Source organism: Pantherophis guttatus, chromosome 15 (assembly GCF_059756535.1).
Source record: "Pantherophis guttatus breed Tessera chromosome 15, ASM5975653v1, whole genome shotgun sequence".
NCBI classification, from domain to species: Eukaryota; Metazoa; Chordata; class Lepidosauria; order Squamata; family Colubridae; genus Pantherophis; species Pantherophis guttatus.
Genome location: NC_142077.1, coordinates 5,589,447 through 5,612,352, shown reverse-complemented (window position 1 = coordinate 5,612,352; position 22,906 = coordinate 5,589,447). Strand labels below are relative to the sequence as shown.

General features: G+C 47.5%; 1 protein-coding gene across 3 annotated transcripts in view; it reads left to right on the top strand.

Moving 5' to 3' along the window:
- Window positions 1-22,906, top strand: part of AGRN (agrin) — a 211,255-nt gene that overhangs the window by 165,053 nt on the left and 23,296 nt on the right. For all 3 annotated transcript variants that reach the window (XM_087878878.1, XM_087878877.1, XM_060694175.2), the window contains 14 exons: window positions 2,979-3,122; window positions 3,282-3,406; window positions 4,258-4,363; window positions 7,735-8,106; window positions 9,618-9,752; window positions 11,522-11,649; window positions 12,843-12,957; window positions 14,569-14,688; window positions 15,381-15,728; window positions 17,394-17,586; window positions 18,203-18,418; window positions 20,133-20,362; window positions 21,190-21,324; window positions 21,895-21,991. In XM_087878878.1, the coding sequence (XP_087735004.1) occupies window positions 2,979-3,122; window positions 3,282-3,406; window positions 4,258-4,363; window positions 7,735-8,106; window positions 9,618-9,752; window positions 11,522-11,649; window positions 12,843-12,957; window positions 14,569-14,688; window positions 15,381-15,728; window positions 17,394-17,586; window positions 18,203-18,418; window positions 20,133-20,362; window positions 21,190-21,324; window positions 21,895-21,991 (2,464 nt within the window). The remainder of the gene's footprint in view (window positions 1-2,978; window positions 3,123-3,281; window positions 3,407-4,257; window positions 4,364-7,734; window positions 8,107-9,617; window positions 9,753-11,521; window positions 11,650-12,842; window positions 12,958-14,568; window positions 14,689-15,380; window positions 15,729-17,393; window positions 17,587-18,202; window positions 18,419-20,132; window positions 20,363-21,189; window positions 21,325-21,894; window positions 21,992-22,906) is intronic.

Genomic DNA, 22,906 nt, shown 5'->3' with positions numbered 1-22,906 from the left:
TGTTAAAGTAGCACCAGCTGCCTGCAATTACTGCGAGTTCGAATCTCACCAGGCTCAAGGTTGACTCAGCCTTCCATCCTTTCGAGGTAGGTAAAATGAGGACCCGGATTGTGGGGGCAATAAACTGACTTTGTATAAATATACAAAAAGTATGAAGGCTATTGCTTAACACATTGTAAGCTGCCCTGAGTCTCCGGAGAAGGGCGGCATATAAATCATTTTTTTTTTAAAAAGAAAAGAAAGAGAAAGAAAGAGAAGGAAGGAAGGAAGGAAGGAAGGAAGGAAGGAAGGAAGGAAAGAAAGAAAAAGAAAGAAAGAAAGAAAGAAGGAAGGAAGGAAGGAAGGAAGGAAGGAAGGAAGGAAGGAAGGAAGGAAAGAAAGAGAAGCTGACTTTGTATAAATATACAATAGTATGAAGGCTATTGCTTAATGCATTGTAAACCGCCCTGAGTCTCTGGAGAAGGGCGGCATATAAATCATTTTTTTTTAAAAAGAAAAGAAAGAGAAAGAAAGAGAAGGAAGGAAGGAAGGAAGGAAGGAAGGAAGGAAGGAAGGAAGGAAAGAAAGAAAAAGAAAGAAAGAAAGAAAGAAAGAAAGAAGGAAGGAAGGAAGGAAGGAAGGAAGGAAAGAAAGAGAAGCTGACTTTGTATAAATATACAATAGTATGAAGGCTATTGCTTAATGCATTGTAAACCGCCCTGAGTCTCCGGAGAAGGGCGGCATATAAATCATTTTTTTTTAAAAAGAAAAGAAAGAGAAAGAAAGAGAAGGAAGGAAGGAAGGAAGGAAGGAAGGAAGGAAGGAAAGAAAGAAAAAGAAAGAAAGAAAGAAAGAAAGAAGGAAGGAAGGAAGGAAGGAAGGAAGGAAGGAAGGAAGGAAAGAAAGAGAAGCTGACTTTGTATAAATATACAATAGTATGAAGGCTATTGCTTAATGCATTGTAAACCGCCCTGAGTCTCTGGAGAAGGGCGGCATATAAATCATTTTTTTTAAAGAAAGAGAAAGAAAGAAGGAAGAAAGGAAGGAAGGAAAGAAAGAAAGAAAAAGAAAGAAAGAAAAAGAAAGAAAGGAAAGAAAGAAAGAAAGAAAGAAAGAAAGAAAGAAAGAAAGAAAGAGAAGCTGACTTTGTATAAATATACAAAAGTATGAAGGCTATTGCTTAACGCATTGTAAGCCGCTCTGAGTCTCCAGAGAAGGGCGGCATATAAATCGAACCAATAAATAAATAAATCCGAATCAGAAGAGAGCTGGAAGGGACCTAGGGAGGTCTTCTAGTCCAGCCCCCTGTTCAAGCACCATTTCAGACAGGTTGCTGTCCACTCTTTTCTTTAAAAAAACAAACAAACCCTTTTTCTTTTCCCTTTTCCTCCATATCATCAAAGTTCATTTGCTTCTCCCTGGAATCACGATTTAAATCAGGACTTAAATCACGAGTTAAATCACGATTTAAACCACTAGTAAAAAGGCTTGATTTAAATCACCTCGACTGAAATCATAATTTTTAAAGAGCAGCCGTCATCTCTGTCCCGCAGCAGCTCCTCCTCAGACCCGCTATTGACTTGCCGACGGTCCCAATATTGCAGAATACACATCCAGCCTCATGCTACCTAACTAAGCTCCGTTTCATGCTGAATAAACTAAATGATTAATGTGTCTTAAATAGAAAACTATCTTCAGATAGTTTTTACTCCAAAAGCATTTTATTAAAATAAATTTGATTAAAAAAAAAACAACCCAAAAAAATCCGATTTAAATTTTAAAAAATCCGATTTAAATTATTAAAAATCAGATTTAAATTTTTAAAAAATCCATTTAAAAAAAAAAAGCAACGATTTTTATCCACACTGGTCTCCAAAGATGTGTCTGGGTAGTTTTCGAAATGATGTCCCCTCTTCTATGCACCAAGGTTGTTTTATTGCACTATTTGGGGGCAAAGTGGGGGGGGTCCCAAATCCCTAACTCTGGCTCACCGTATCAGAGCCGCGAAGTTATCCGGGCCCCGGTTCTGCTTGAGCTCCGGCGGGCTTTAGCAGCTTAGCCCAAGCAGCCTGCTTTAAATGCAGGAAGGTATTATGTTCAGCCTCCAGTTAGCGAAGGAACAGACAGACAGTAATAGAAAAGTCGGCTTTAATTTCATAGATTTATGGTCTGCTTTTCAGAAGGAAAAAAAAAACACACCTAGTAATCAAAATACGGGTGTTTAAAACACAAATGATGAAACTGGTAAGGTAACCAGAGATAAGCTAGTGGTAGGATAAGAAACAAAAAAAAAAAAACTGAACTCAATGTGGGACATAGTTTATTCTACGTTCTCCCCAGTGAACGTCCAGGGAAAAGGGGTCCATATAGACTTCTGGGGAAGGGGGTCTTTTTTCCAGGGATGTGGGGCAGAGGTGGCTTGGTGGGCACGGCAGGGGAAGGTTACTGCAAAATCCCCATTTCCTCCCGATCAGCTGGGAATTGGGAGGCAGAGAATAGATGGGGGTGAGGTCAGTCAGAATTTTTTACTACCGGTTCTCCGAACTACTCAAAATTTCCGCTACCAGTTCTCCAGAACTGGTCAGAACCTGCTAAAACCCCACCTCTGGGCCACACCTAGATTATTGCTTCCAGTTTTGGCCACCATGTTATAAAACAAGATGTTGAGACTCTAGAAAAAGTGCAGAGAAGAGCAACCAGGATGATGAGGGGACTGGAGACTAAAACATATGACGAACGGTTGCAGGAACTGGGCATGTCTCGTTTAATGAAGAGAAGGACCAAGGGAGACAGGATAGCAGTCTTCCAATATTTGAGGGGCTGCCCCAGAGAGGAGGGGGTCAAGCTATTTTCCAAAACACCCGAAAGCCAGACAAGGAACAATGGATGGAAATTGACCAAGGAGAGTTTCAACCTGGAAATAAGGAGACATTTCCGACTCTGTTAATCTGTTAAACCTGCTTGTTTCTTCCCGAACCCTCCTTGGCAATTCTGAGCAGCCTGCCACTGCGATCCTGTGGGATCCGTCCGGGATGACTGCGAACAGATGACCGGCTTGTGTTCGTGTAAAACCGGGATTACGGGCACCAAATGCAAACAGTGTCCCAGCGGAAGCAAGCTGGGAATGTCCGGTTGTGAGAAAGGTAAAGGGACTTTCGTACGCAACAGCTTTAAGGGTTTTTTTTTTTTGTGAAGTTTTGAGACGCTTTCTGTACTGGAGAGCCGAATAAATCATTTATTCCTGGGGAAAGGACTAAATGGGAAGCTTACGTTTGCATTGAATGTCGTGCGTGATCCCACAGATCTCTCGGCCCCCTCATCCTGCGCCGAAATGACCTGTGAATTCGGGGCATCGTGTGTGGAAGTCAACGGCCTTCCCCAGTGTGAGTGTCCGTCGTTGCTTTGCACGGAAGCTGACACCTCCAAGGTGAGCAGAGCGTTCTGAGCTAGGCTTCCCAAGAGCACGAAGCGGACTCCTTGTCCCGACAAAAACAAAACAAAACCCTTTTTATTAAGTGACTGTGAATTCCTCTCGTTCACATCCAGCAAAGTCTTTCAAGGGAGGATTGACAGTCACAGACCTTATCTGGCTTGGAGAGCTGCCAGGCCGATATCTTTAAAACTTGGCAAGGAGTCTCGGAGAGTCACGAACCAATTAAGCGAACTAATTGTCTCCTGCAAACTCCACTCCCCTTTCGCTCCTCTTTTATTTCCCTCTGGGAGGGGCCGTTAATTGTCCACCTGTGGCTTTACTCCTGAGTCGACCCTTGTTCCTTAGCTGTTCCCTTCTCCTGGCAGCTCACACTGGGAACAGGCTCCAGTTGTTCATCTGCCTCACTGATGTCCAACTCTGAAGGCAGCTGTCAGACGGCCCTGTCCCCATCTCTGCCTCTGATGCAGAGCCCTCATCAGAGCTTTCCCCAGACTCCAGGACTGGCCCATGTTCCTCCCCAACCTCCTCACTGTCCGAATCTGCTACCAGCTCCGCTGGCTGCTGGCGGGCTACAACACTACCTCCCCTACCCCCCAAGACTCTGCAGCCCGTCAGGCCATCCCTCACCTGAGCTCCACGAATCCGTTTCCCCCCCCCCAGGGATCCGCAACCAAACCAGTGCCAAAATAGCATAGGTTGGTCTCTTGGGTCATCCCTGCGAGGTAGTCCATAGAAGGAACACGATCCGTTTTCTCCCCGAATTCTCCAGATTTGAGCTTCACCTTCTCCCTGCCTGACTAACCACTTTTTCTTCTTCTCTTCCTGCCTTTCCCAACATCCCACAGGTCTGTGGCTCTGACGGAGTGACCTATGGCGACCAATGCCAGTTAAGGACCATTGCTTGCCGGCAGGGAAAGATCATAGAGGTGAAGCATTTGGGCCAGTGCACAGGTGAGTCCCCATTTGCACGCCTGAGTGCTTAGACCCGTGATGGCGAACCTATGGCACGCGTGCCTGAAGTGGCACACACGGAGCCATGTCGCCTGGGAGGCGCGGCGTCGCCCATTCCTCGTCCGGGTTTCTGGCGCGCAGGTGCATGCGATGATCAGTGGGCCTTTATGCACGTGGCAGAGCTGGTCTTCCGTTTTCCGGCATGAGCATCCGGCCAGCTGCGTGTGCATGCACAGCAGTAACCGGAAGACTTGCTTGCTGGCACGCATGTGTGCGCCGGAAACCGGAAGTGCCTTATCCCTTCCCTTCTAGCACTGATGATGTTACCGAGTTGGGCAATGAAACGTCTACAAGGAAACCACCAAGCTCAGAGAGCATCAGGGACCCCACAATCTACTTCCACTTCTTCCTCTCTTCCTCCTCCTCCTCCTCTCTTCCTCCTCCTCCTCGTAGCACTGATGAAGTTACCTAGTTGGGCAATAAAACGTCTGCCAGCAAACCAACAAGCTCAGAGAGCATCAGGGACCCCACAATCTACTTCCACTTCTTCCTCTCTTCTTCCTCCTCCTCCTCTCTTCCTCCTCCTCCTCGTAGCACTGATGAAGTTACCTAGTTGGGCAATGAAACGTCTGCCAGGAAACCAACAAGCTCAGAGAGCACCAGGGACCCCACAATCTACTTCCATTTCTTCCTCTCTTCTTCCTCCTCCTCCTCTCTTCCTCCTCCTCCTCGTAGCACTGATGAAGTTACCTAGTTGGGCAATGAAACGTCTGTCAGGAAACCAACAAGCTCAGAGAGCATCAGGGACCCCACAATCTACTTCCACTTCTTCCTCTCTTCTTCCTCCTCCTCCTCTCTTCCTCCTCCTCCTCGTAGCACTGATGAAGTTACCTAGTTGGGCAATAAAACGTCTGCCAGGAAACCAACAAGCTTAGAGAGCACCAGGGATCCTCCACCGTTGAACCCTGAGCTCCAAATATTCTCTTCTATCCTTTTAACAACGGGTTGAAACCTCCCCCCCCCCAAATTAATAATTCCAGGAATCCAGCCGGTTGGTTTTGGAAAATGGCTCAATTTAACGAACTCACCTGGGGCAAAAGTTGCCACTGTGTGGAGGAAAAAAAAACAAAAAACCCCACATTGCCTGAGCTTTCAAACTCTTCTGGAGTTTGTGAAGAGTGAGCTAAATCCACAGTCGGACGAGAAGAGGGCAAATGTTTGTGTGTGTTTGCCGAGCTTCGGAGACCGGGCTTCACGTTGTGATCTCGTAATTGTGGAAAATCAGGTATCAGATGCGTTTTGAACCTGGCTTGCTCTTCGGAGCCTTGTTCTTTGATGAGGACTTATTGATTTTGGCGTGTGATATGCAAGGCAATCTGAAGTATTTGCCGGAGCTAAAATTAAAAGCGGAGGAAGGGGAAAAACCCAGGAGAAAAGGGGAGCCCGCTTTCAAAGAAGCTTTGGAAACGGTAGGTTGCATCTCCTCTAATTGGTTGGATGAAACCTTCCTCTAAATCGCCAGGCGCCAAGCAACAGTTCATTTTTCCAAGCCCTTTTCTTCTTCTTTCCCGCCCCTCCCCAAAGACAACTATACAAGAGTTGCATTTTCATATACCCGTTCACCAACCCATCTCTTTGGTGGACGGGGGAATAACGAGATAAAATTGATTTGGAGAACTTTTAGCATTCTCCACTTTTTTAAGGCGCTGACAGAGCCGTGGCCCAGATCAAGCCAAAAAAAAAAACCAAACAAACAAAAAAACGATTGGAAGTTAGCAGCAAAGCAACAGAGAAACTCAGCGGAAGGCGAGGCAGATTTCGCTTTATTGCAGAGTTATAGTTATAGTTATAGTTTATTATATTTATATACCGCCCTTCTCCCGAGGGACTCGGGGCGGTGAACAGCCAGCCAATAAAATACACAGATACAAAATTTAAAACAATATTTGTTTTAAATTGAGTTGAGCTTTCAGTTGGAAGGAAGTTAACAGAATCACAGAGCTGATTCTGGAAGGGACCTCGGAGGTCTTCTAGTCTAACCACCTGCTTAGGCAGGAAACCCGACACCACTTCAGACAAAGGGCTATCCAACCTCTTCTTAAAAACTTCCAGTGTTGGAGCATTCATAACTTCTAGAGGCAAGTTGTTCCACTGATTAATTGTTCCAACTGTCAGGAAATTTCTCCTTAGTTCTAGGTTGCTTCTCTCCTTGATTGGTTTCCATCCATTGCTAGTCCTCGACTTATGGCCACAATTGAGCCCAAAATATCTGTTGCTAAGTAAGGAGTTTATTAAGTGAGCCACTGCAGCCTTCGGAGAATGGCTTTAATCTCCAAGGTGGCTGTAAGACTGTGGAAGAGCGTTTAGGTCTCAAAGTTTCAATCATTAGGGTGAAATGGATGGATGGATGGATGGATGGATGGATGGATGGATGGATGGATGGAATGGGATGGATGGATGGAATGGGAGGGAGGGAGGGAGGGAGGGAGGGATGGAATGGGAGGGAGGGAGGGATGGGATGGGATGGATGGATGGATGGATGGATGGAATGGGATGGATGGATGGAATGGGAGGGAGGGAGGGAGGGAGGGAGGGATGGAATGGGAGGGAGGGAGGGATGGGATGGGATGGGATGGATGGATGGGGTGCATGCATGCATGGATGGAATGGGATGGATGGATGGATGGATGGAATGGGGAGGGAGGGAGGGATGGGATGGATGGATAGATGGATGGGATGGAATGGAATGGAATAGATGGATGGGACGGATGCATGCATGCATGCATGGATGAAATGGGATGGATGGATGGATGGATGGATGGATGGATGGATGGAATGAGATGAATGGAATAGGGTCTGATGGAGGGATGGATGGGATGGATGGATGGAATGGGATGGGATGGATGCATGGGATGGATGGAATGGGATCTGATGGATGGATGCATGAATGGGATGGATGGATGGATGCATGGATGCATGGATGGATGGAATGGGATCGGATGGATGGATGGATAGAATGGATGCATGGATGCATGGATTGACTGGCTGATTATGGGCCATCAACTCAGTGTCAACTCTAGCGAACACCTGCTAGGCCTCCTCCAAAGAGGATCCCTCCCCAACGTGGTCCTTCAAGTCCTCCCATGGTGCATTGGAACTGCTGGTCATCCCTATCCTCTCTTTTCCTTCTATATTTCTCGTTCTTTGCATCATAGGCAGTATTTGGGCCTCGCGTGTGAACATTCGATTGATTTATTCTGAGGTCCATTTAGTCGTTTTCTTGGTTACCCCTTCAAGGCAAGATGTGCCTTGAGAAGTTTCTCTCTTCCTGGCACCTGATGCTGCATTGTCTCGTTTTGGTTCTCTTTCAGAATCTCATGCCGGCCACCCCACCCCGCCTGCAACCCAACAGCCTTTGGACTCTGTTCCCCCTCTGGCACCCCAAATCACGACTTTGGCTCCCGAGCTGACCAGGACATCTTCCTCTCCTTGGCATTCAGAAGACTACGTTTCCCGCCAGAGCCAGCCGGTCACCCGAAGGATAACGAAGCCTGCTATCCTCTCCACTCTTCCCTGGACGACTCAGGGCATCCGCCAGACCACTGCCAGACCCCTCCTGACAGCCCCCGTGGTCCCTGCTGCCACTCAGACGGCTTACATTGAATCGGGCAGCGCGGAAGGCAGCGGAGATCCAGAACTGGGCACCAGTGGTGATCAGGAAGGCAGCGGGACCAGCTCGGCAGGTATGTTGCACACCCTAGCTCTGTGTGTCAGTGCCTGGCCTTTTTAAGGGACACCGGGGTCGCTCCATTAGTTCTGACGAACGACTCAAAATTCAGCTGTTGGTCTGAGCTCCGAGCTTGGCAGTTTGGTTGGCAAATGTTTCATCACCATTCAAGGAGACATCATCAGTGTGCTTTGAAGTGGGCTCGTTTGCATGCACAGAAGCGTTTTGATGATGTCGGGGGTTGGTGGGCGGAGCCTCCCGCCAGTTTTACTACTGGTTCTATAGAACCGGTGCGAACCGGAGGCAACCCACCACTGTTTCAGAGGCTGAAAAAAGCATCAGAAACGAAGCTTCAGAAAAAAAAAGCCTCCAAACAGAGCTTCAGAAAAAAAGCCTCCAAACAGAGCTTCAGAAAAAAAGCCTCCAAACAGAGCTTCAGAAAAAAAAGCCTCCAAACAGAGCTTCAGAAAAAAAGCCTCCAAACAGAGCTTCAGAAAAAAAGCCTCCAAACAGAGCTTCAGAGGCTTTTTTTCTGAAGCTCTGTTTCGGAGGCTTTCAGAGGCAGGAAAAAAGGTTTTTTCTGAAACAGAGTTTCAGAAGTTTCAGTGGCAGAAAAAAAAGCAAAAAAAAAAGCAAGGCACAGAGCTCACAACCAAGGAACCTGTTGCTAAAATTCACCTCTTGGAACAGCTGATTGGGGGTATTCCGGGAGGCCGATCCACCTGCCAATCAGCTTTTTTTCTTATTTTCCTGCCCAAAAACTAAGGTGCATTTTATACTCTGAAAAATATGGTACATATGCTAGTTTGCGGTGTACTTTGCACCCATCATTTTGTCCTCTTTTACGATAGTAACTGGAAACCGGCATGGAGATCAAGAGGTGATTTTTTTAAAAGCGGAGATTTTAAAAAGACCCAAGTGATGGTAACCTTCTGTTCTGTCCCCGTCTCACACACGCCCACAAACAGACAGCCGGGGGTTAAATAAACTGGCAGACAACCAATTCTTCCGATAAGAAGCTTGGCAGCAACCCAGTAGCTGCTTGCCAAGAACTTTACTCAATAAACAAAATACACACAGTCAAGAATTGTCCAGTTCGTAAAATAAATCCAAGGCCGATAATGTTGTTTCCAAAGATGCAATGTGACTCGATAGTAGTTAGTTTTGTCCGTCACAGAGTCTGAATGGCCACCTCACCCCCTTTTATACCCTGTGGGGTGTGGTCCAGTGACTCAGCTTAATCTCTGGCACGCCTCTTCTTCTGTTGCGCGTGCTTATCTCTGCGACGCTGCCGAGGATCCAGCCAAGACTCATCTCCCTCATCACTGTCCACCTGTGGCTGCGTGGACGTGCTTGGCCCCGGCCCTATTTCTTGCCCTTCGGCGGACACCGAAGGCATTGCCAGAGAGGAGGGTCCTGGAGAGGGAGTCCTTGCCAACTCCTCTCCTTCACTCTCGGAGTCCTCTCCTGCCGATGACACAGGCTCAGGTAACGGAGCCACAACACCTTCTTCCTGTGGCTGAACAGGTGAGGAAGAAATTGAAGACCCAAAGGAGCCAAGTACCCACCTGATCGAGAGAGCCACCTGTTACAACACCCCTCTGGGATGCTGCTCGGACGGCAAGACTCCAGCCGCTGACGCCGAAGGAAGTAATTGCCCAGGTAAACCACTTCCTTTCTTTCGCGGATGCTCGGCTTCACCTGGGAACAAAACTCTAGGAAAAGCATCCTCAAGAAATAAGCCAAACCGTGTCCCCCTGTGGGTTTAGGGGAAGGTGATGATTAAATTTTGGGGTCCATCCCTCAGTTTCTTTGCCCAGCTGCAATTCTTGGGGTGTCTTTGATAAAACTCAAATGGCCCCCAGTGCATTTCAAATGAGTTTATAGGGGGCAGCCGAGCTGATTGGACCGTGATTTTCAGATCGTTCTGTTGCTGATTTCTTTGTTAATTCTTTATTCGTTTATTCTTGATTGGCCAAGTGTGATTGGACACACAAGGAATTTGTGTGCCTTCAGTGCATACGCTCTCAGTGTACATTAAAAAAAACTACATTCATCAAGAATCGTAAGAGCGGCTTTTGCTTCCCAAACTCTGTGGATTTTCTAACCCAGATCAGCCTCAACCCTGTAGGGAAATGATAGTGGGAGGGTCCTTTCTCCTTCCCTTTCTCTTTTCCTTCCTTCCCTTTCTCTTTTCCTCCTTACTTCTTTCTTTCCCTCTTCCCTTTCTCTTTCCTCCTTCCCTTCCCTTCCCTTTCTCTTTTCTCTTTTCTCTTCCCTTCCCTTTCTCTTTTTCCTTCCCTTTCTCTTTCCTTTCCTTCCTCTTTCCTCCTTCCCTTTCTCTTTTCTTCTTCTCTTTCTTTTTTCCCTTTCTCTTTCCCCCTTCCCTTTCTCTCTCCTTCCCTTTCTCTTTTCCTCCTTCCCTTTCTCTCTCCTTCCCTTTCTCTTTTCCTCCTTCCCTTTCTCTTTTTCCTTCCCTTTCTCTTTCCTTTCCTTCCTCTTTCCTCCTTCCCTTTCTCTTCTCTTTCTTTCTTCCCTTTCTCTTTCCCCCTTCCCTTTCTCTTTCCCCCTTCCCTTTCTCTTTTCCTCCTTCCCTTTCTCTCTCCTTCCCTTTCTCTTTTCCTCCTTCCCTTTCTCTCTCCTTCCCTTTCTCTTTTCTCCTTCCCTTCCCTTTTTCTTTTCTTCCCTTTCTCTTTTCCCTTCCCTTTCCTTTCTCTTTTTCCTTCCCTTTCTCTTTCCTCCTTCCCTTTCTCTCTCCTTCCCTTTCTCTCTCCTCCTCTTTCTCTTTCCTCCTTCCCTTTCTCTTTTTCCTTCCCTTCCTCTTTCCTCCTTCCCTTTTCTTTCCTTCTTATCTTCCTTCCTTCCTTCCCTTTCTCTGATTCCTCCTCCCCTTCTTTCTCCCTCATTTGTTCCGGTGTTTGCATGCTAGTAATCCCTCCCCTCTTCCTCTTTTTTTTTTTTCAGTAGTCAATGTGTGTTTTCTCTCTCTCTGTCTCTCTGTCTCTCTCTCTCTCTCGGCCCCAGCTAACCCTCTTTCTCTCGTTACCCAGCCGGTCCAGGAGGGTCCCCACCCAGGCTGCAACTTGGAGGAACTTGTTATGGTAAACTCTTTGCCAGTTCTCACAACCGGGGCTTTCGGCTACCCGGGTCTGTCCCCCTTCAAAGTACTAACCCTCCCCCATAACCCTCCTTCTGATCCATTCCGACTAACCCTGAACCCGCAGCTCTGTTCATCAGCCGCCATCTTGTCGCTTCTCCCTTGCTGACGAGGGACTGAACACTCTTTTTTAACGGGTTTCGAACACTCGATATATCAACCGTGATTCCTGGGTTGGTTTTCACAGTCAACGTTAACCCAACTGTTTCTTCCTGGCTTTGTCCACCCCCCCCCCACGGCCCCCTCCCCATGCCCTTTTTCTTCTCCCCTGCAGCCACCAAAGTCTTCCAAGGGGTCCTGATTTTGGAAGAGGTGGAAGACCAGGAGCTCTTTTACACCCCGGAAATGGCCGATCCCAAATCGGAGCTTTTTGGGGAGACGGCCCGAAGCATCGAAAGTGTGGTAAGCAAGGACAGGAAGGGGAAAAAGAAAAAAAACCAAGGCCACAGCGGCTTTTCCCCCACTTGTGGGGGGGGGGAGTCGTGGCTCTCTTTTGCCACGGGGATCGGCATCCCTGTCGGTCCACCTGACTAAAATCCAGCTCTTGCACGAGAAGAGAATTATTTATTTATTTATTTATTTATTTATTTATTTATTTATTATTTATTTATTTATTTATTTATTTATTTATTTATTTATTTCATGTATTTATATGCCGCCCTTCTCCAGAAGAACTCAGGGCGGCGAACACAAGTTAAAAACATGTACAACAAAATCCCATTTTTTAAACCAAATTAACTAATAAATAATAAAACCCAGAATCAGAGTCAGCCTATTTGCTTCAACAGCCAAGTCTTCAGGTTAATTAGGATTAGATTAGATTAGATTAGATTAGAATAGAATAGAATAGAATAGAATAGAATAGAATAGAATAGAATAGAATAGAATAGAATAGAATAAGAAAAATAGAATGGAATGGAATGAATTAGAATTAGAAGAATGGAATGGAATGGAATAGAATAGAATAGAATAGAATAGAATAGAATAGAATAGAATAGAATGAATTAGAATTAGAAAAATGAAATAGAATAGAATAGAATAGAATAGAATAGAATAGAATAGAATGAATTAGAATTAGAAAAATGAAATAGAATAGAATAGTATAGAATAGAATAGAATACAATAGATTAAGAAAAATAGAATGGAACGGAATGAATTAGAATTAGAATTAGAAAAATGGAATAGAATAGAATAGAATAGAATAGAATAGAATAGAATAGAATAGAATTAGAATGACAGAGTTGGAAGGGACCTTGGAGGTCTTCTAGTCCAACCCCCTGCTTAGGCAGGAAACCCTACACCACTTCAGACAAATGGTTATCCAACATCCTCTTAAAAACTTCCAGTGTTGGAGCATTCACAACTTCTGGTGGCAAGTTGTTCCACTGGTTAATTGTTCTCACTGTTAGGGAATTTCTCCTTAGTTCTTGGTTGCGTCTCTCCTTGATTAGTTTCCACCCGTTGTTTCTTGTCCTGCCCTCAGGTGCTTTGGAGAATAGCTTGACTCCTTCTTCTTTGGGGCAGCCCCTGAGATATATCAGAAGACTGCTGGTCCCTAAACTTTTTGTTGTTGTTTCGTTTCATTTTCTTGACAGCTGGATGAGCTTTTCCGCAACTCGGAGGTGAAGAGGGATTTCAGGAGTGTCCAGGTGCGACATCTGGGCCAAAGCAGCGCCGTCAGGGTCATTGTGGAGTCTCATTTTGACCCAGGTGAGTCCAAATCTGGTTCCCACAAGCGTTTTGAGATGCAGGCGCATCTCTTGGTTATTAGAAGAGGACGGATGTGTTGGTCGGTTTGAATTCAATCAATGAACAGGCCCCTTTACAGTCTGTGGACTTCAACTCCCAAAATTCCTGAGCCAGCTCCGTCTAAACCCTCCTCTGCCACAACAACCCTGCAAGGTAGTCCAGGTTGAAAGGGAGAAGAAAGCTTTTTCCTAGTCTTTGTCCCATTCTTTCGTTTCAATTTCACTGGGTCTGCTGGGAACCTTAAAACTCCCATCCTCTCTTGGCCAGGTTGGCCAATTGGGAGGGTCAAGGATGATGGAAATTGAAAGCCTAAGCAGTGGTGGATTTCTAATATTTTTACTACCGGTTCTGTGGGTGTGGCTTGGTGGGCGTGGCAAGGGAAGGATACTGTAAAATCTTCATTCCCACCCCAATCCAGGGGAAGGTTACTGCAAAAAAGAGCCTGGATAGCTCTGCAGACAAAGGCACTGTAATTTAACACCAGCTATCTGCAATTAAAGTAAGTTCGAATCTTGCCAGGCTCAAGGTTGACTCAGCCTTCCATCCTTTCTAAGGTAGGTAAATTGAGGACCCAGTTTGTGGGGGCAATAAGCTGACTTTGTATAAAATATACAAAAGTATGAAGGCTATTGCTTAACGCACTGTAAGCCGCCCTGAGCCTCCGGAGAAGGGCGGCATATAAATCAAATTAAAAAAAAAAATCCCTATTCCCTCCCGATCAGCTGGGACTCAGGAGGCAGAGAATAGGTGGGGGCGGGGCCAGTCAGAATTTTTACTACTGGTTCTGTGGGTGTGGCTTGGTGGGCGTGGCAAGGGAAGGATACTGTAAAATCTTCATTCCCACCCCAATCCAGCGGAAGGTTACTACAAAATCCTCGTTTCCTCCCGATTAGCTGGGACTCAGGAGGCAGAGAATAGATGGGGGCGGAGGCCAGTCAGAATTTTTACTACCGGTTCTCCGAACTAACTCAAAATTTCCGCTACCAGTTCGCCAGAACCTGCTGAAACCCACCTCTGAGCCTAAGTATTTGTATTGTCCTATTGCCATTGTTCTCTCCATTTTTAAAGCTGAAGGATTCGGGGCAGGGGGAGATTAGAATAAACTCTGCTTTCCCCCCCTCACCCCCCCCCCGATGAATGTTGGTTTGTTTGATGTTTATTTGCTGGGAATTTCTGGGCAGGCAAAACGATGCCAACGGAATCCGGTCCCCGATTTTCTGCTTTTTTTTTTTTTTTAATAATGCGGGATCAACGTTCAAAATCCCTCTCCCTCTTTTTTCCCCCCCCTTCTTCTTCTTCTTTCTTTTGAGCCAAAAGACCTGTTCTTAGTTCAAAGCCTTTTTACCAGCCGGTGGGCACACATACAAAAAATATAGCGGTCTTTTGCTTTTTCATTTTGAAACCCCTTTTAAGGCGTATCTTTTGGCTTAGCGAAACGAAAGGGATGGGAAGCTGAGCCCGGTTGGGGGGGGGACCCTGTCTGTCTGTGTGTGGGGGGGGGGGTTTGTTGGCTTCAAGGTAAAGGATGCCCCTTCAAGGCTCCTGTTTCTTCTTTTTCCTTGATGTTTGCAGCGACTTCTTACACGGCTGCTGACATCCAGAGGGCACTTTTGAAGCAGATCAAAGCCTCTAAGAAGAAAACAATCTTGGTGAAGAGACCCCAGCAAGAGAACATCAAGTTCATGGACTTTGGTATCTTTTTTTCTTTCCTCTTTTCCCTTTTTTTCCCTTTACTTTCTCCTTCTTTCCTTCCTTCCTTCCTTCCTTCCTTCCTTCCTTCCTTCCTTTTGCTCCATTCCTCCTTCAGGCCTTCCCTCTCTCCCCTCCATGCCTCCCTCTCTCCTTCCTTCCTCCTTTCCCTTTTTTTCCTCCCTCTCCCCCAACCCTCTTCCCATTTTCATCTCTCCCTTCCTTCCTTCCTTCCTTCCTTCCTTCCTTCCTTCCTTCCTTCCTTCCTTCCTCCCTCCCTCCTCCCTCCCTCCCTCCTTTCTTTCCTTCCTTCCTTCCTTCCTTTCTTCCTCTCTCCCATCCCCTCCCTCCCTTCCTCCACATTCCCATCTCACCATCCACCTGTGACTTTACTCCTAAGTCAACCCTTGTTCTTTAGCTGTTCCTTCTCCTGGCAGCTCTGTGCATGCGCACACTGGGAACAGGCTCCAGCTGTTCTTCTGATCCACTGATGTCCGACTCCGAAGGCAGCTGACAACTGTCAGACAGCCCTGGCCCCATCTCTGCCTCTGGTGCAGAGCCCTCATCAGAGCCCTCCCCAGGCTCCAGAACTGGCCCACGCTCCTCCCCAACCTCCTCACTGTCTGAGTCTGCCACCATCTTGTGTCTTGTGGCAGCTTTCCAACCCTCTCCGCTTCCTCTTCCTCTCGTTCTAGACTGGATCCCCCAGCTCTTCACCACGACCACCACGACCACGATCGCCACCACGATGGCTCCTACGGCCGCCAGCTCCCAGAGGTTCCCCAACATCACGACACCCCGGAACTTCAATCCAGGACGGATGAATGGGAAATCCTCTGGGGGAGCTACCACCAAAAAGCCCAGCACCACCCTTCCAACCTCTACTGACCGGAAGAAACCCATGCGCCCTATACCCACCACCAAGAAGCCCCTGCGGCCCTGTGACTCTCACCCATGCTTGCATGGTGGCACCTGCGAGGACGACGGCCGAGACTTCACTTGCAGCTGCCCTGCAGGAAAAGGAGGAGCGGTTTGTGAGAAATGTAAGTTCGAAGATGAAATTTCCTGACGGTGAGAACAATTCATGAATGGAATAATTGGCGCTGTGGCCTGTCGGCCGCCGGCCCCTCCAGCAGTCGAATCCGAGGAGGAGGAGGAGGCGTGGGAGTCAGGGTCAGCCTCAAGGCAACCTGAGATCTCCGAGGGGGAAGAGGGAATGGATCTGGCAGAGAAAGAGAGACAGAGGCGGAGCCTGATCTGTCCGCCAGCCCTCAGATGGAGAGTCAACAGCCCCCAGGTCTGGAGGTGGCTGATGAGGAGGAGGAGGAACAGCTGGGTCCAGTGCCTGACGCACAGTTGCGCAGAAGGCAGAGGAGAGGAGAGCACTGGAAATCTATGGGCCGGTCCTTGGGACAGAAGAGTCACCACTGCTAGCGAAGCCCCATCCTAACTCTCGGGATAAAGGGCAGGGGGCGGAGATGAACAGATGTGGCAGACAACAATTCATCTTCCGGCTGGATGGACTTGTTAGTCCTGAGAGAGAAACTTCTTTACGGGGGCTGCCGGCATTTTCCTAATAAAGGAATCTTTTGAGTTCACTTCAGAGGGTTTGTCGTGTTTGGGGTGCTGAATCAGGACACTATCAGTGGAGGCTTTTAAGACGAGAATAGACATGGCCATTTGTCTGGAATGGTACAGGGTTTCCTGCCTGAGCAGGAGGTTGGACTAAGCTTCCAGCCCTGTTATTCTATGTTCTAAAACTGGGGTGAAGCACCCCATTTCTGCTTCTCAGCTCAGGCATCACAACTTGCATGTTTCCTTTGATTTATTTACGGCTGATCTTTCGGCCTCCCCCCATCCCCACTCCCCAAATGGCTCTAAGCGCCAGGCAGCCCCAGAACAAAGAGACAGCATTATACGGCCAAGTGATCTCGCAGGAGGGGGGCCCCGCTATTGAGAGTGCATTCCTGCTTTTCGGATGAATGGGGCATTCGAAGCCGAAAGAGGGGGAGTGGGTGGGTAAATGCAGCACACCTACGTTTTTGTAAAGAAAGGGTCTTTTTTTTTTATCCCGCAACACGCTCATGGGAAAAAGATTTGCAGATGTAAAGCACATGGTGAGAGTTCATTAAAAAAACAAGAAAGGTGCTTTTAGCCCCATGGATATAAAAGCTCTTGCTTGAATAATGGAATAATGCAGGATCCCTGGGGAAATCCCCCCCTCCCTCCCCACAACCCAGGGGTGGGGCTGCTGGGGGTTTGCAGGGGTTCGGGAGAACCTCTAGCTAAGATTCTGTGCAGTTTGGAGAACCCTCAAATCCCACTCCTGGCTGGCCCCACCCACCCTGCCCCTCTCCTCCCAGGAGTCCCCAGGAGTCCCGTTTTGGGTGCAGGGTGCACACAGAGGTTCAAGGAGGGCAAAAAACAGACCTATTGGAAGTTAGGACCAGAGGGCCTCCGGAGCCTGGGGAGGCCTTTTTTGCCTTCCCGGATGCTTGAGGAAAGCCTCCGGAGCCCGGGGAGAGCAAAATTACCAACACACACACACCCTGTAATGCAGGAGGCCGACTAGGCCATCCCCACCATGGCCACGCCCACCCAGCAACCAGGCAGAGGACCCCTTGCTAAAATTTTTGAAGTCCACCCCCTGCATTCTTCCTCCTGATCCTAACACGCACCTTTCCGTGTGCATTCTCTGCCCGTCGCAGCCGTCCGATACTTCATCCCCAGCTTTGGCGGGAAGTCCTACCTGGCGTTCAAAATGATGAAGGCCTATCACACCGTACGTATCGCCATGGAATTCCGGGCCTCCGAGCTGAGCGGGCTGCTCCTGTACAACGGGCAGAACCGTGGGAAGGACTTCCTCTCCCTGGCGCTGGTGAACGGATTCGTGGAGCTCAGGTGAGGGATGGCCTGACGGGCTGCAGAGTCTTGGGGGGGGTAGGGGAGGTAGTGTTGTAGCCCGCCAGTGGCCAGCGGAGCTGGTAGCAGATTCGGACAGTGAGGAGATTGGGGAGGAACATGGGCCAGTCCTGGAGTCTGGGGAAGGCTCCGATGAGGGCTCTGCGTCGGAGGCAGAGAGGGGGCCAGGGCCGTCTGACAGTTGTCAGCTGCCTTCGGAGTTGGACATCAGTGGGGCAGAAGAACAGCTGGAGCCTGTTCCCAGTGTGAGCTGCAAGGAGAAGGGAACAGCTAAGGAACAAGGGGCGACTCAGGAGTAAAGCCACAGGTGGATGATGAAGGACCCCTCCCAGAGGGAATAAAAGAGGAGCAAAAGGGGAGTGGAGTTTGCAGGAGACAATTAGTTAGCCTAATTGGTTCTTGACTCTCCTGAGACTCCCTGCCAAGTTTTGAAGATATCGGCCTGGCAACTCTCCAAGCCAGATAAGGTCTGGGACTGTCAATTCTCCCTTGAAAGACTTGATGTCCAAAAACTTGGGTGCCACTGAACTAGACAGCAGGGTGTGGGTGACTGTTCAGTAACTATCATGTCAAAACTTGTGACAATCTCTCCCAGGTTCAACACCGGCTCGGGGACAGGCGTGATCACCAGCAAGGTGCCCGTTGAGCCTGGCCAGTGGCATGCGCTTGTGGTCAATCGGAACCGGAGGAACGGCGTGCTGTCCGTGGACGGGGAGCCCCACGTGCATGGCGAGAGCCCAAGTGGAACCGACGGGCTGAATCTCGACACTGATCTCTTTGTCGGAGGGGCTCCGGAGGACCAAATTGCTGTGTGAGTCATTTTAGAATTAGAATAACAGAGTTGGAAGGGAGCTTGGGAGGTCTTCTAGTCCAACCCCCTGCTCAGGCAGGAAACCCTATACCACTTCAGACAAAATGCATCTAAATGCATCCATCTGGCTGACAATCTTAACTGGGGCTTATTTTTGGGGTATGGCTTATGTTATGAGCATCCTGAAAAATCATGGTAGGGCTTATTTTCCGGTTGGGACTTATTTTCGCGAAAACAGGGTATGCAGTCAGAAAGGAAATGAATATGCATCACAGTAATTAAAGCAATTTAAAAAAAAAAAAACAGGCGTCCACATCATATGAATACAGAACTAGGACAAATCTGTTAGCATCTCATCAAATCAAGAAATTACCAACCCAAAACAAAAATTGCTGCATTTGCTCATTTTTGCAATCTTAACGAGCTTTTGAAAATCAACAGGGAGATTGCAAGGGGTTTTTTTCCCAGCCGTTCTCCCATTCAGACGCCCCTGATTTACTTTGCTTCCCCAAAGGGGCTGGATGTTGTGTCTTCACACCCCTTAGGGCAGTTGAGAATGACACAGGCAGAAGTCCAACTAGTGTTTTGCCCCTGTCCCATATAGATGTCAGCACTTCAACCTGCATTTACTCTAGTGCTGACATAAGAAGGAGAAGAGGGGGGCAGCTGGCAAGAGGACGCTTGACATTTCACCTACTTATTTTCCTTGAAGATAATATCCCCTAGGAGATGAGAGGGAGGGGGGACATTCCTGGGAGCTTAAGTAGTAGACATGGGGAGAGTGATTTGGAAGAAGGCCAATGAGACGCAGAGATTTGGGGAACGGAAAGGGAGGGTTTGGGGTCAGGAAGTCAGAGTTGGCTACGCCACGATCGGGGGCAGATTGTCGTGCTTAATAAAATGAAAGATTTCTTCAAAGACTATCTGTTTGGAAATGCAATTTATTTTATTTGAGACGATATCGAACCCTGACAATAGGTGGCCCTCCACTTACGGTCATAAATTACTGTTATTTTTCGGAGTATAAGACATACTTTCCCCCCCTAAAAGAGGGTGAAAATTTGGGTGCGTCTTATACACCGAATGTAGCCCCGCCCACCGGCCGGCCCCCACCGTTTGGCCTCTGCCTCCCAGCAATTTACCTCCGTGCAGCAAACAGCTCATTTTAGTGTCAGCTTCAGCAGAGCCTAATTAGCACAAGCAGCTGATTGTCGGTTGGATCGGCCTCCCGACCATCAGCTGTTTCAGGCTGCAGGGATTGCCATGGCCTATAGCCGCCTCCACGCCCCATTTGCTTCAAGGAGGCAAATTGCTGGGAGGCAGAGGCAGATTTTTTTTTTCTTGTTTTCCTCCCCAAAAAAGGTAGGTGCGTCTTATACTCCGAAAAATACGGTAAGCCCAAAATTTCAGCTGGGACTCGGGAGGCGGAGAATAGATGGGGGCGGTGCCAGTCAGAATTTTTACGACTGGTTCTCTGAACTACTCAAAATTTCCGCTACCGGCTCTCCAGAACTGGTCAGAACCTGCTGAAACCCACTTCTGGTCCCATTCCTTGGCTGAGATTCCATACCCAGCTGGAGAGTTTTAAGTCTAGAAGCGGGATTTTAGACAATCCTGAGCCAATAGTGAGACTCGGGTTTAAGGCTCCTTTGGGAAACCCAACTTCTGAAAGTCGAAATCTTGGGATAATTTCCTTGTCTGTCCTCCTTCCTAGGATGGCCGAGCGCACGTCGGTCACTGCTGGTCTGAAGGGCTGCATCCGTCTGTTGGATGTCAACAACCAGATGTACGACCTGCGAGAGAAAGGCGACGATGTGCTGTACGGCAGCGGAGTGGGGGAGTGTGGCAACAACCCTTGCCAGCCCAATCCGTGCCACCACGGCGGGCTCTGCCATACCATGGAAGCCGAGATGTTTCACTGCGAGTGTCTGAATGGTTATACAGGTAGGCAGAACCTCTCTCTCTCCCTCTCTCTCTCTCTCTCTCTCTCTCTCTCCCTCTCCCTCTCCCTCCCCCCTCTCTCTTCCTCTCACTTTCTCTTCCTCTCTCCCTCTCTCTCCCTCCCTCCCTCTCTCTCTCTCTTCCTCTCACTTTCTCTTCCTCTCTCCCTCTCTTTCCCTCCCTCTCTCTCTCTCTCTCTCTCTCTCTCTCTCTCTCTCTCTCTCCCTCTCTCTTTTGGGAAAAGTGTATTTTCTAAAACGAGCTAATAATACCATTTTTGGGGGGTGGGGAATAGTACCATAAGATTATATATCAATAGAATAGAATAGACAAAAACAGAGACAAGTGAATAGAATAGAGAAGAGAAGAGAAGAGAAGAGAAGAGTGAATAGAATAGAATAGAATAGAATAGAATAGAATAGAATAGAATAGAACAGAGTGAATAGAATAGAGAAGAAAGAATAGAATAGAATAGAATAGAATAGAATAGAATAGAATAGAATAGAATAGAATAGAATGCAGATGTTTTATTACCCAAATAGATAACATCATCAGTGCTATTGGTATTGATGGTATTCAGCCGGTTCGGATCGGTTCGCCCGAACTGATAGCGGAAATCGCGGGTGGGCCTGCCCACTCGCCCTGGCTCTATGCCATCCTATTTAGGCTTGCGCGGAAGGTATGTGTGCAAGCAAAGTGCCTGCGCGGAAGGCCGGGCACATACACGGAAGGCAGGCGCACACGTGAACCAGCTATGTATGTGTACAAAGAGAGCGTGCATGCGTGTGGTGAACCGGTAGTAACCTAACCTGAAACCCATCGCTGCCTAGGACCCACCTGTGCCGATGAGAGGAACCCCTGCGACCCCAACCCCTGCCACCTCTCCGCCACCTGCTTGGTGTTGCCGGAAGGCGGATCGAAATGTGAATGCCCCATGGGACGAGGAGGCGAATTCTGCGAATCAGGTAAGCGGGACCCAGGAAAGATGAGATGAGGACGCGGCTGCGATAAATCATCCAAGTTGCTGAAATCAGAATTGCAAGCAAGGAAGGATCCTTGGCAACCTTGGCATGGTTGCCGAGGTGCTAAGACGCTGAGCTTGTCAATCGAAAGGTCGGCAGTTCAGCGGTTCGAATCCCTAGTGCCGTGTAATAGAATGAACTCCCGTGCCTTGTCCCAGCTTCTGCCAATCTAGCAGTTTGAAAGCACGTAAAAAAAAAAATGCAAGTAGAAAAATAGGGACCACCTTTGGTGGGAAGGGAACAGCATTCCGTGTGCCTTTGGCATTGAGTCATGCCGGCCACATGACCAAAAACACGTCTTCGGACAGTGCTGGCTCTTTGGCTTTGAAACGGAGATGAGCACCGCTCCCTAGAGTCAGGAACAACTAGCACATGCATGTGATGGGAACCTTTACCTTTGCTTTACCTTAAAGACACAAACCCAATTTATTCAATCAAACAGCACTTAGCACACATCCAGTAAGTGACTTTTGTTATTTTATCCGCATCACTTCTTCTCCTTCCCTCTCTTAGTTGCAGAAATGGATCAGACCGTGCCTTTCCTGCCGGAATTCAACGGATTCTCATACCTGGAGCTGAACGGTCTCCAAACATTTGTGCCAGATCTACAGTACGTTTTTTTTTTCTTCTTCTTCTTCCTTTTCCTTGTCTCTTCCTTTCCCTTCCTCGCTGCTTCAAGAAAATTAGACCCTTGAGGGCTCCTTGGTGCTCTCTGAGCTGGCTTGTTTTCTTACAGACAGTTTCATTACCCAACTAGGTAACATTATCAGGGCTAGTACGGACGGAAGGAAGGAAGGAAGGAAGGAAGGAAGGAAGGAAGGAAGGAAGAAAGAAAGAAAGAAAGAAAGAAAGAAAGAAAGAAAGAAAGAAAGAAAGAAAGAAAGAAAGAAAGAAATGGATGGAATGGAGGGAGAGAGAGAAAGAAAGAGAGAGAGAAAAAGAAAGAAAGAAAGAAAGGGATGGGAGGGAGGGAGAGAGAGAGAAAGAAGGAAGAAAGAAAGAAAGAAAGAAAGAAAGAAAGAAAGAAAGAAAGAAAGAAAGAAAGAAAGAAAGAAAGAAAGAGTTGGAATGGAGGGAGGGAGAGAGAGGGAAAAAGAAAAAGAAAGAAAGAAAGAAGAAAGAGAAAGAAAGAAAGAAACAAACAAACAAACAAACAAAGAAAGGGATGGAATGGAATGGAGGGAGGGAGAGAGAGAGAAAGAGAAAGGGAAAAAGAAAAAGAAAGAAAGGGATGGGAGGGAGGGAGAGAAAGAAGAAAGAAAGAAAAAGAAAGAAAGAAAGAAAGAAAGAAAGAAAGAAAGAAAGAAAGAAAAAGAAAGAAAAGGAAGGAAGGAAGGAAGGGATGGAATGGAGAGAGGGAGGGAGGGAGAAAGAAATAGAGGGAGAAAGAAAAAGAAAGAAAAGAAAGAAAGAAGAAAGAGAGAGAGAAAGAAAGAAAGAAAGAAAGAAAGAAAGAAAGAAAGAAAGAAAGAAAGAAAGAAAGAAAGAAAGGAGAATATTTGTACCTCAGGGTTGACATGAGGGA